Source organism: Polypterus senegalus, chromosome 3 (assembly GCF_016835505.1).
Source record: "Polypterus senegalus isolate Bchr_013 chromosome 3, ASM1683550v1, whole genome shotgun sequence".
NCBI classification, from domain to species: Eukaryota; Metazoa; Chordata; class Cladistia; order Polypteriformes; family Polypteridae; genus Polypterus; species Polypterus senegalus.
Window position 1 is genome coordinate 187,628,526 of NC_053156.1, and position 12,598 is coordinate 187,641,123.

The 12,598-nt window shown below is 35.5% G+C and overlaps 1 protein-coding gene across 1 annotated transcript in view; it reads right to left on the reverse strand.

Annotated features, from left to right (window-relative positions):
• Nucleotides 1-12,598, reverse strand: part of tmem214 (transmembrane protein 214) — an 89,106-nt gene that overhangs the window by 15,932 nt on the left and 60,576 nt on the right. The window contains exons 4-8 of the mRNA XM_039748313.1: nt 12,411-12,545; nt 11,462-11,544; nt 10,217-10,322; nt 7,807-7,888; nt 6,042-6,143 (exon numbers count right to left, since the gene is read on the reverse strand). Of these exons, the coding sequence (XP_039604247.1) occupies nt 6,042-6,143; nt 7,807-7,888; nt 10,217-10,322; nt 11,462-11,544; nt 12,411-12,545 (508 nt within the window). The remainder of the gene's footprint in view (nt 1-6,041; nt 6,144-7,806; nt 7,889-10,216; nt 10,323-11,461; nt 11,545-12,410; nt 12,546-12,598) is intronic.

Sequence of the window (12,598 nt, forward strand, 5' to 3'; positions counted from 1 at the left end):
TTAGTGTCATTTTAACTTATAATGCAATTTTGATTTTTGCACCCCGTGTCTGCGTGGGTTTCCTCCAGGCGCTCCAGTTACCTCCCACAGTCCAAAGACATGCAGGTTGGGTGGATTGGCGATTCTAAATTGGCCTTAGTGTGTGTGGGTGTATTTGTGTGTGTCCTACGGTAGGTTGGAACCCTCCTTGGGATTGGTTCCTGCCTTGTGCCCTGTGTTGGCTGAGATTGGCTCCAGCAGACCCCTGTGACCCTGTGTTCGGATTGAGCGGGTTGGAAAATGGATGGATGGATGGATGTAGTAAATTCACAAATTAGAACTTTAATGTGTCTGTGTTATTATGCATACACAAATAGCATCTTTGAAATCATCTCATACTAAGCATTTAAAGAGAGCTGGATGTCAGGGGAAGCAATAAGCAGTAATGCTGCTTTTTGTAAGAAAGGGTGCAATCTTAAAGAAGGTTATGTCTTCTCCTGCACTGTCAGTGCATATTTTTTATTTTTATATTGAATGTTTGAATTTTATTTAATTAAAGGTTTAATGACAACTAACAAATTATGTGTTTAACATAAAACGGGCATATATTTTAACTTAAAATTTTAGAGTTACATTAAATTTATCCCAGAATGAAATCTTAAAAAAAAAATTACATATATACATACACACACACACACAGAGAAATAAATATGGATATATAATATATAGTAATGTATATTACTAAAATATTTGCCTACACATATGCAGTGATTTAATTTAACACACAATTAAAGAATACAAGTAAGTTACTCAAAAAATTAGTTCTGAAAACTTGTAATTTTAAGTTTGTGAATTCAATCGTTTTGAGTTCTGCTAACTTAATAGAGTTGACATAATTCCTGGGTTTCCTCTACACGTTAACGTTAGTATATGAATTGTTTTATACGGCATCATCCTGCCAATCACCTGTCCTTGAAAGAAACAGCACGGCTTACAGAGCTCACCAATGTATCGTATAGTACACGAGCAATGGTACAAGAATGCAGTTAGACTTTTTTTGGGCACATACACCATGCCAGTGTTTAAATCTGGACAGTGTAGCGTTGGCGAGCTCTGTAAGCCGTGCTGTTTCTTTCAAGGACAGGTGATTGGCAGGATGAAGTCGGACTTTGTCCTGTATCCAAATGGCACCATCTTTCACCTTTACGCCTGGTGCAGCTGCACTGTTTTTATATGTGAGTGGACATTTCTTGCGGGGAGGGCTTCTGTTCTCTTTTTCCGATCTGAGTTCACCTCTGTTATAGCATGTCTTTATTTGAAAACAGCAGTGTCAGATCAGGGAAGGCGTGAACGCGACTGAGAGAATAAAACTTTGGCTTTGACATCATGGATCAGAAGGTGCATATTAATTCAGTGTGAGCAGGAGCACTCAAGAATAAAACTGAATAAAAAAAATTGACATCCACTGTCATTCTTAGTCATGCACACCACTCACATCCACAGTTTTCCCAGTCTCGTTCATGCACAAGATCTGACACGGTTTTCAAATAAACAGGGGGTGTAACAAAACAAGTTTGTTTGTTATACCATGTCTTGAACTGAAAACGGCGTCAGATCCGGGGGATGTGTGGAAGCTTGAATGTGATTGAGAGAATAAAACTGAAAAAAAGAAAAAAAAAAAACCCACTAACTTTATAAATTTACAGACGCAAATCAAATGTAAGATTTTATTGTATGATATTAACAACAAGAGCAGCTGACTGCTGAAAATGGTAAATTTGGGAAGCAGCTGATATCAAAACCATGACCTCTTGATTGGAAGGCAGCAGTTCTTAGCATTGTACCATGCAAACCGTCATATCAACCGCTTACCGTAACCCGCTTTCTTTATTCTTTGGTTAAATTCTTGAATAAAACTGCACTTGTTTTGTTATACTTGTACCTTTTGTGAAAGTGTTTATTTCATATTTGTATTTCAGGCTTCACACCTTATACATTTCATGTCTACATTTTTTCAATTATTACTAAAACATGAAAAACGTTTCTGTGTTAACTACGTTTTACATAGACTGTTGTTGACACGGAACACACATGAAATGTATGTATTCCAAATGATGATGTACTATTTTACCCTATAAAGCTCCAGCACTTCACTCAAAGATAAACACTGAGCACTGAGAAACTTCTTTGTGAAATGAACTGCAGCGGTGGGTGGGGGGATGGGATACCAGGCTGCTTGCTGCTTATCAACACATTTACAGGACAAAAGCCACTGACGGAGAGGTGAGAATGGATTTAAGGTGAGCCAGATTTACAAGCTTTCTAATAGGCTCTGGTAATTCTAGTGTTAAATTTAAAATGTAGCAGTTGACTTATATGCCAATTAAATAAGTTGCTGAACCTTTGTGCCTTTTTCACCTCACAAAGAACACAAAATGATTTTGAAGTGATTTATACTTCAAAAGAATTATAAACGATTGCAAAATAAAACACTGCCAATTTCAGGTGTTTGTTGACCACAATAATTACTGAGAATTTAAAAATATTTAAGCATGTTAAAAAAAGAATAACATTTTTCAGATATGTGGCTCAATAAGTCTTTAAAGTTTTACTGTATCAATAATCTATTCTTTCTTTTCTGAATGCTCAACTTATGACATACCAAAAAGGATATTCGCTTTGACTTTCTCCAATATTGTCAAAAATTAGATGTGTTAGTGAATTAAAGGAGTGAAAGGATGAGAACTATTTGTCTTTGAAGACAGATAAATCAGGATTGTTAATTACTGGAGGGAATGATGCAGATCACAGCAATATTTAACTACTTTTTAAATCATCATTAGTTTTATTGAATCAGCCCACAATCTAGGTGTTATATTTGACACTAGCATGTCATTTAAAGCACACATTACAAAACTATCCAAAACATGTTTTTTCCATCATGGAAATGTTGGAAAAGTAATATGTTTTCTAAATATGCAGACATTAATTAATGCATTTATTTCTCGTAGGATTTACTACCACAATGCAGTGTTCACTGACTGCTCAATTTGTTCTTTATACAGCTTTCAGTTAATTCAAAATGCTGCTGCAAGAAATATTACAAGATTAAGAAATTATGAACACATAACTCCAGTTCTTAAGTCTTTAAACTTTCTCTAAGTTACATTTAGGGGAGAATTCAAAATCCTCCTTCTAAAATATAAAAGCCTTAAAAGGCCAATGCCCTGCTTACTTATATGAACTTACCATTACTTACAAACCAGATCACATATAAAGATCTCAAATTGCCTACTTATGATTCTTCTTTTTCTTTCGGCTGCTCCCATTAGGGGTTGCCACAGTAGATCATCTTGAATTAATAAACTGGCAGTGGGAGGCTGAGCTCTTAGTCACAGGGTCCCAAAACCATGAAATGGTCTGCCTTCTGCTACAAGGGAAGTCCCTTCAGTCTCAGCATTTAAATCCAGGCTGACTATTTCAGTTTAGCATATCCTGAGTACAGATGCTGACTAGCTGCGTATACTGCATCTCTGCTGTGAGTCATTAGTACCAAAATAGAAAAATTACAGTATTTAGAAACTGTTACTAACCTTTCCTTACTCTGTTTCTCTTCTCAGTACTCTCAAGTGGCACTTGGTACCACTGTACTGCCGCCGAGTGTTTTGTCTGCCTATGGAAAAGTCACCTCAGAAAAAGGAGCACTGGAATTATGACGTTGAAGGGTCTTTTCATCAGACTGGCTAGCCCAGCACTGACTCAGCTATAGAATGGCCAGTAGAGGGGAAGCGGTTAGTTGGCAGAGTTCAGCAGAGCTCTGACTGTATCTGGCTTGAACAACTCCTATTCTACAACTTGGCTGAGGTTCTACAATTGGTTGAAGGACAGATGTTGTCTTTCATTTATATTAGTTTATACTTTGTTTTCAATGTATTTGAACAAAGCTATATCTTCAGATGTGATAGTTCTGTATTTAGTGAGTGCATGGTACAATCTATTCTTGCATTACTGTATTTTATTCCTGAGGTGGCAATGACAGGTTGGCAATTTAGCTCTGTGAGGAAGTTTACTTGTGTGTTGTATTTACCCCATTTTTTGACACCCATTGCATGCCCAACCTTCTTGTAAGAGAGTGAATTACCTTTACCAAAATTTCAATTCCCCCTCAACCACAAAGTGGGTTGGTAGTTTTTTCCTGTTTTCTTAGGGAGTCGAGGCAGAGGGGATGTCAAAAAACAGGGCCTGTTGAAGCCCACGGAGACCGTCCTTGTGTGATTTTGTGCTATACAAGAAATGAATTGTTCCTGTTGGTTATATTCAATTTTTGTTTAGGGAAAATAATGCTGGAGTAATAAAAGTCTTTTCAAACATTGGGAGTGAGATGGGGCAGACACTTTACAGGAATGAGGCAGGGTGCCACACTCCACTCCCATTTGCTTCTTAGCCATTGAGGTGTATACACAGTTTATATTTCAATATTTTTTACTGAACTATTTCATTACTATTACTCTTCTAAGAATTGTTTTTGGCTGAAAAATTACTTCTGTTTCCGCAAATCCTACAGAAGAATTAAACGCTAAATAATACTAGCAAATACATATCTTTCTGTTGTGATGAGGAGGTCACCAATGACCTTTTCATTTATTTTATATTTTTATTACTTTTCCAGGCAAAGCTAGGTAGAACAGCTAATATAATGAAAATTTATTATGGAGTATTACTTTTGATACACTTCTCTTAATCTTACAAACTGCATCATATACAGACGTGTATACTGCAAACTAAACTCACACCACCTTGTACTTCTGACCAAGCTCCTCGCAAGACAGCCATGTTTCTTGGCACACACGTGCTTAAGCACTGCTTGTGAAGGATGGCTACAGGTCTGCACTGATCTCTGAACAAATGACTTCCTTTAAAGTGTACACCGATCAAAGCCTCCTTCCATTGGCCCCATCACATTCCTAGTGACTGCTGGGAACTGAAGTACACAGTGTAACAATGCCACAGGTACATCCCAAAAACTGTCAACATTGCACTATAAAAATCCTAAAGTAACTGATGACTTTACTTTTCTGTTTTTAAGGAGCACAATAAAAGTGCCCAAAACAACAAATATGAACTGGGAACAAGACAAGGTTAGCCTCATGCTTTTATCATCCTGAACACTTTTCGTATCACACTATTAGAAATAGTTGTCACTGTCTTCATTATCTTCTGGGAGATGATCCATGTATGCAAGGACTAGCACTTGCATGTGGCTTCAATTTATGTATTTCCAATTAAAGTCTCCATCCTCTTTTCCCAAATTCTTCTGATTTAATCAATGTGCTTCTCTTCCTTGATGGATGGGCTAGTGCCACTCAATCATCTAGGTTTTATTCAGAGTATGAAACCTTCTTAAACATTTGCTTTCCTGAACTACCCATCAAAACCTTTCTAAACTCTACTTAAGGGTACTAAATGCCTTTAACACTATAACATTGTAAATTTTTTGGCGTCCACCATGATTTAGATTTTTACAATGATCTATGGAATTATTTTGGGAGTTGTGGATCTCAGGGACACCCTGTATTTTGCATATTGTTGAAACCATCAAAACAAACACTAGTAGCTTGCAAAATCCTGAAAAATGATTTCAGAAAACCAGTCAAACTATGCATGAGCAATAGCAAAGGATTATATAATTATATCGTTACAAATCCTTTTTCAGTATTTTTATAACAAATATTTCTTTTAATTCTAAGTTTTTGATGACATAACAAAATGCACCCTCTTATCAAATTACTCATTTATTGTTTTTTCATGGTTTCTGCACATTCCAACAAGATTGGAGAAACACGCCTACAGTGATAAAATCTTAAATGTGCAGATCCACTAAAATGTGCATATATATTCTCTAGGCAGGCTTAAACAAGGCTCTAAGCTGAAGGGGTTTCTCTGTATTTAACAAAAGCAGGAAAAGGGTAAGTGGAAGAATAGTACAATGAGCCATATATTTTACAATGATTTTCACAGCTAAGTTCCAATATGATATATTAATAATGCAATTCTGGAGTTACCTGGGTGAAAGAGCATTTCCAGGCATAAAAGCAAAGTCCAGAAGGGGGAAGAAGTCTTTTGGTCCTATAATTCCAAAGCCTTTTGTAAGATTGGGATGCATCCTAAGACACAAAAGATACATTACAAGAAAAACATATGCAATTAAGTAAATCATAATATTAAAATTAGACATTTACAAGAACGAAATCTTACATTTTTTGACCTTTCAGGTTGCAGTTTTAACAACTGGGAATACTGCCTTTCTGCTGCATTACAATACTAGATGTGATCATTTGATCATTTTTTTTTAAAACACAGTAGTGTTAAAAAAGACACAGTTTTAAAAATGGTTTCAATACAGGGTGAGCCAAAAATAAGTACCACATTTCAAACGTTTAATTCTAGAAAAACACTACAAGATACAATAAATTTAATTACGACACAAGAAAGGGTATACAAAATAGATTTTTTCACTGTGTTTTACAAAAGATGTCTTCAAGACGGTTGCCATCATTAGCGATACACTCTGAGATTTCTGAAGGCTCACATGACTCGTTCAGCCATTTCAAGGTGAATAGCTGCAATTTCATTGCAAATAGTGTCCTTGAGGGCTTCAAGGTTTTGAGTTCGGTGTGTGTATACCTTTGACTTGAGATAGCTTTGCAAGAAGAAATCAAATGGAGCGAGATTAGGCAAACATGAAGGCCACCCAACATCGCTGCTCAGGGAGATCAGCTTCCCCGGAAACGTCTCCTGCAAAACTTGCTTGGATCTTTGCGTCGTATGAGAAGTTGCTCCATCCTGTTGAAACCAGGCATCCACCATACCCATTTCTTCCAGTTGGGTCTGCAAAAAGTTCTCTAGCATTCCAATTTAACATTCTGTAGTGACGGTGACTGTTGCTCCCCCCTCCTCAAAAAAGTAAGGGTTTACAATGCCAAATTCTGCAACTGCTCACCAAACTGTAAAACGCTTACTGTGCAAGGGTCTCTGAGGAAGTTTGCAAGGATTGGTTTCAGCCCAATTGCTAAAGTTTTGCTTATTTTTGCAACCATTCAAATGGAAATGTGCCTCGTCGCTGCACATGACAATGGCATCTCAATGAACGGTTTGCAGAATGTTCACACACAACTTTCTACGGCTCTCCCAGTCTCTTTCAGCGAGTTCCTGCACTATCATCATTTTTGCACGGACGGAAATTAAGGTCCTCAGGCAACATCCTCCTCAAAGATGAAGCATGTTTGCGTGCTGAATGTCTACGAGACTGCAAAATTGATACCCTTACAAACTGGATGTTTTCAAGTGTTCGTGCAGTCCAAAGACGGCTTGGAGATTTTCTGTTCAATGTTGTACTCGTTTGTCTAAATTTAGCCACCCACTGAAGAATTGTTTTCCGATTTGGGATTTCATCATTAGGAGGATTGCTGAAGTGTGTTCAGAAGGCACGTTGCACGTGATGATGGATTTGTTATTTTTAAAGAACGCTTCGACAAACAAAAGTACAGTGCGCACCAGACCAAGGCATTTTGCCGACAGAAAACTACAAGGGATTGCCTATCAAAGGACCCCCACCCCAACCCACTCGGCTACTTCTAACTTGCACAATGACCTTCAGAAATATGGTACTTCAGTTTGGCTCACCCTGTATAGATTATCAAGTTCAGTTATAAATGTAAAAAAAAAACACTGAAAGGTTTGCAGATGCTATGACTAAAGAGTGTTTATCGGTTGAATCAAAGAACAATGTATTTGTATTTAGTTGAAAAGGAAAAATAAATTACTCACATTAAAAGTCTGTCCAAGTAAGCAATAGAATATGGAGAAAGCATTTTTGTTCCCAACACTGGAAGCATAATGCCTAGCCACACTGCATTAAAAAAGCAAATGAATCCAATTTTAATCACTATGAGTGCTAAATATCATAATTAAAAAATGTTTTTGGTAATACGCACATTAGTCTGAATCGGCAAAGAAGTTACAGAACCATTAAGTAAGCATAAGTGTTTAAACTTGATGTAGTCAATTCTCAGCCTTACTCACTTTGACCTTTGTGAGGCAAAGGCGAAAACACTAGGAAACTGAAGGATTTTAAATGTCTCAAAGCCCTTTTTTTATTTTCACCCTGGAAAAAGTTCTATAGTGTCTTTAAGAGACCACCCAGTCTAGTTATTAACCCCTTGGAGTACTAAACTTCCAGGTACAAGACAGTTTGCCATATTCAACTGACAAGAGAATAAATCTACTCAAGAGACTACAGTGGAATAAGACACAACAAGACACAACATTAGTGGTTGACCAAACACCCAATAGAAGTCACAATTTCTGAACTACTGCTAAACAGAAGTGCTGTATAGCAAGAAAGAGAGTATAAAAAAAAAACACAGGTGGGTATAAATGGTAATGTTCATCTTGTGGTTTTCACGATTGAAAAATGCTAAATTTTTTTAAAATTGTAAACTTACTGTGTCGTATTGTAGTAATTAACTGCCTCTACACAACAGTAATTCTGTTAATTAAACAGAATCACAAAAAGAAACTACAGTTTAGAATACAACTTAACTGCAGTATTTGACAATGTTTTTTTTTTTTACTAATTTGATTACCATTAAAATATTTATATACATTTTTGGCTGTGATGGCATTAACTTACTTTGAAAGTGAACCCTTTTTTTTTTTTTTTAAAGTTACACATACACTAGGGTTGACATCGATATTTCCACCATTTCATCTGTATTTCTTTTATCGTAAAACATGTAAGGACATTCTGAGAAACTGATTTGGTTGTCAGTGTAAGTAAATGCACCTAGCTTGGAACAAGAATGCACTAAGATTTAGATACATTTTCCCCTTTTTTAAGATATCTAATCTATAGCTAACTTTTTTTTCAAATTTGCTCAAAGTCTCATTCCATCCCTTCCTAAAAATCTCTAGTGATTTTATGTATTTAATATACTGCTGATGACTGACGAACCCACTGTATACTATACATGCAACCATGATTTCCTTTTGAACGTTCATTTCTATTCAAGGTTAAAATGCAAAGTTGAAAGTTTAGATATTTAGATATTTATAACTCAATATATTCTTTTGAGATGTGGGTAAAGCCTTTGCATCACTAAAAGCTATTGGCGTACATGTTCATTTAACATCTTTTTTTTTTCTTGATTTCAGTCTTTACATAATTAAAAACAGCATTTAAATGTACTTTGCTGCATGTTATTCGAAGACTTACTTTAGCTGTAACCTTTAATTACAGCATTCAGAAAATGTAAACTCTGGAGTATACATTATTTACAAGTTATTTAATGCATTAACACTGCAAATGACTGCTTTCTAAGCACTAATATGTGCCAATTTTATATATTCTGGCTTTGCAAAAGCAGCTTTGTAAATACAGGACACTTCATGACCTCAGATCCTAGTGCACACTTCAATCTGGACATACACAGCAACCTAAGCATAATCTTTTGTGTTGATGATAGCGCACAAGTGTTAATAAAAACAAAAAATGGCATACAGAATATTAAATAGAGACAAGATCTCTAAAGAGACTATAAATTACTTGCATATAAAGTGTTGATGGAATCTGAACACCCACCACATTAAGAAAAAAACATTCCTAAAAGAATACAAAAACCATAAAAAGTTACATAAAGGATTATCAGGCTACAGAGACCCTTACATTGGTATTTTTGTGCATTGCTACAAAAAAAAAGAAAAAAAAAACACATTAAATTATTTTATTACACATTAACAGTTCATGTTATCTTGTGTAGCATTAATTAAACCTACTTATGTTCCAATGTAAGCAGACTTTAATTGGTGTTAGTTAAGTGCAGCAAACATGCAAACCTATAATTTTGTTTAACTGGCCATACAGACATTCCACACTGGTTTATATGCTTGGACCACTGTGTGCAACTATTTTTTGTCATGAAATGGATTCAATAACTAAAACACAAAATATTTGATGATAATTATGATAAAAATGACTGATTATAAGCCTAATCTATCTAATTTTACAACCTATATATACAACTAAATAAGTTATATGAAATGCCAAAGTATTTATAAAATGGGTCAAAAACAATGCCTATCTTAAACATGCTCAAAACGAGCAAAACATACAGAGCCACTTTAATTTACTTGCAGTTTAAAAGCAAAGATCACAGTGTATCACTAAACTGCAGCTTACCTTTCAGACCTTCACTCAGATCTGTAAATCCTGCTTGTCCCAAAGCCCACATGATGGTAAGACATTTCGTCGGTTTGTTCAGATAGGTTCTCAAAAGATCTAGATACTGAAATATAAAACACAGGCGATGAAGTAAATTGCTAAATTAAAACAGAGACACTAAAAATTGTCAAGCATCTATAAATGGAGGTCCCTTCTTCTTGACAGGACACTAATAATCTTTGATCGCTACAGTAGATATTTTTCAACCTAACAACAGTGACCAATCATTCATTCATTCATGATCACCATGTTGTTAGATGAAAGGACCCATGGTCTCTGATATACACACATACAAAAGTTCAACCGGACACACATTCAACTGGGACATGGCTAATATTAAAAGTTCCAGCGGGTTGGCTGAATCACGGCTATCAAACGGAAATGCCATTAACAGACCCTTGTATATTAACCCAGCAAGCTTAAAAAGAAGAACATCCACATAATTAAATAAGACTTTATGACCAACACCCTACAAACCTCACCATATTAATCCACTGATTTTTAGCAAAATTGTATGTTTGACAATAGGTTAAAAATCAGAGTTTACTGAGCCAACCATGAGAAATTACCGTATTTCAGTTGAGAATATGTTTTGAGTCTCCCAGGAAATTCAATGGCAAATCATAGCTTGTCAATTTATAATCCTGAGTTTGCAGTGTTGCCAGCATAATTCTGATTCAAAAACCCATAACAATTTACCCATATTTGTAAAATACCTTCTAGGTATAGATACAGTAAGCTTAAATATTTTAAGATTAAAGAAAATATGAAAGTCCAGTTTTTAACCAACAGAGAGGTAAGAATTCTTTTTTTTTTTTTTTCTGAGTAACGATATTAAACATATAAAACTATATCATAGAAATTCAGTTTCACTAATACGTTAATAAATACAAATTAAAAACACTTTGGGAGAATATGAAAACTCTCCTTATTTAGTTTCTAAGAAGAATTGTGACCTGTTAAATTTTAAAATTTCAACTGAAGGCAGCTGGGTCTGAAAATATTAAAATCAGAAAATTGGAAAATGAATACTTAGGCGCAATAAGGAGTTCACTTGATATTAACAATTAAAATTTTACAATATTAACAAGCAGTGTTTTTAAAAGCCACCAGAATATTCTTGCACTGAACGAATTTAGCAAATTTGGCTTTAATGCATAAGTCAAGTGAGAATTTTGTGAAAATGTTTCAAAATTGACTTACACTGGGCAAGTTGAGAGTTGCTATTTTGGGCTTTTCCATCAGCAAGGCCTGAATACAAATCCTGTAGCCATACAGTGCTTCTCCTAAACAAAATATAATAAGACAGAATACTCAACCTAAAACATGTGGATTTAATAAATATTAGTGGCAACTTACTTTAGTAAGTAAATTGATTCTATAGGTAAATATAAACGTACAAAACAAAAAAAAAAAAAAAACAGTAAAGCCTGAGTTAGAGCAAAGATGGGTCAGTAATATTGGGGACACTTGTGAATGATGACTAGTTGACTGCCATATTCCAAGTATCTAAAACAGTAGAGACAAGTTTTATTACTAAACATGTAACTTAAGGAGAAGAACTTTGTCAAGTTAGGCAGGGTTAAAACCACCTGCAAATCTACATTACTTAGATAAGAAAGATGGTGGTGGATGTCTGGACTAGTTGCTAGAGGTAAGGTCTAGCATAGCTCTCATGGCCGAAAGCTTGAAAACTTCGATAGACCCAGCTGCGAAGCTCCAGAGCTCCTTTCCCCATTGAGGAGGTAGCTGCTTAATATTATATGTCACTGATAACACCTAGTTATACAATAGTTAAGATTAGGGTTGGGGAAGGGTTATTAGACCAAGGCATGTAAACCATGTGATGAAAACATGCAATCCAATTGGCTGTCCAGCAGAGTTACTGAACCGCACAGCTACGGAGGTCTGCAGATGGACCCATCTCAAAAACTTGGTTAGTATGTTATCAGTGCAGTGCAGAACACATAAAGGTCATACTAAATGGTGAGACACAGTGATTAATCATAGAACAAAGACTTCAAACTGGAGCCTTCAGCTATTATAAGACAAAGAACAAAATATTTTTGCTTCAACTTTCTAAACTGGTAGAAGCCTTTTAAAAAGCAATGTAAAAGACACTCAGAAAAAACGCAGGAAATAAATTCTTTACCATTAGGCTTGTCATACTCTCGTAACATAGAGTAGATGCAATGATCAAAAAGCTCCTCTGCAGCAGTTGGTGATTTTCCAAGGAGAGTCTTAATAATATTCTTAAGATCCTTACTTGCAAGGCAATAAGGATAGTCTGTAAAATAAGAAGAGCAAATATTTTTTTAAAATTATTCTGCTACTGTAGAT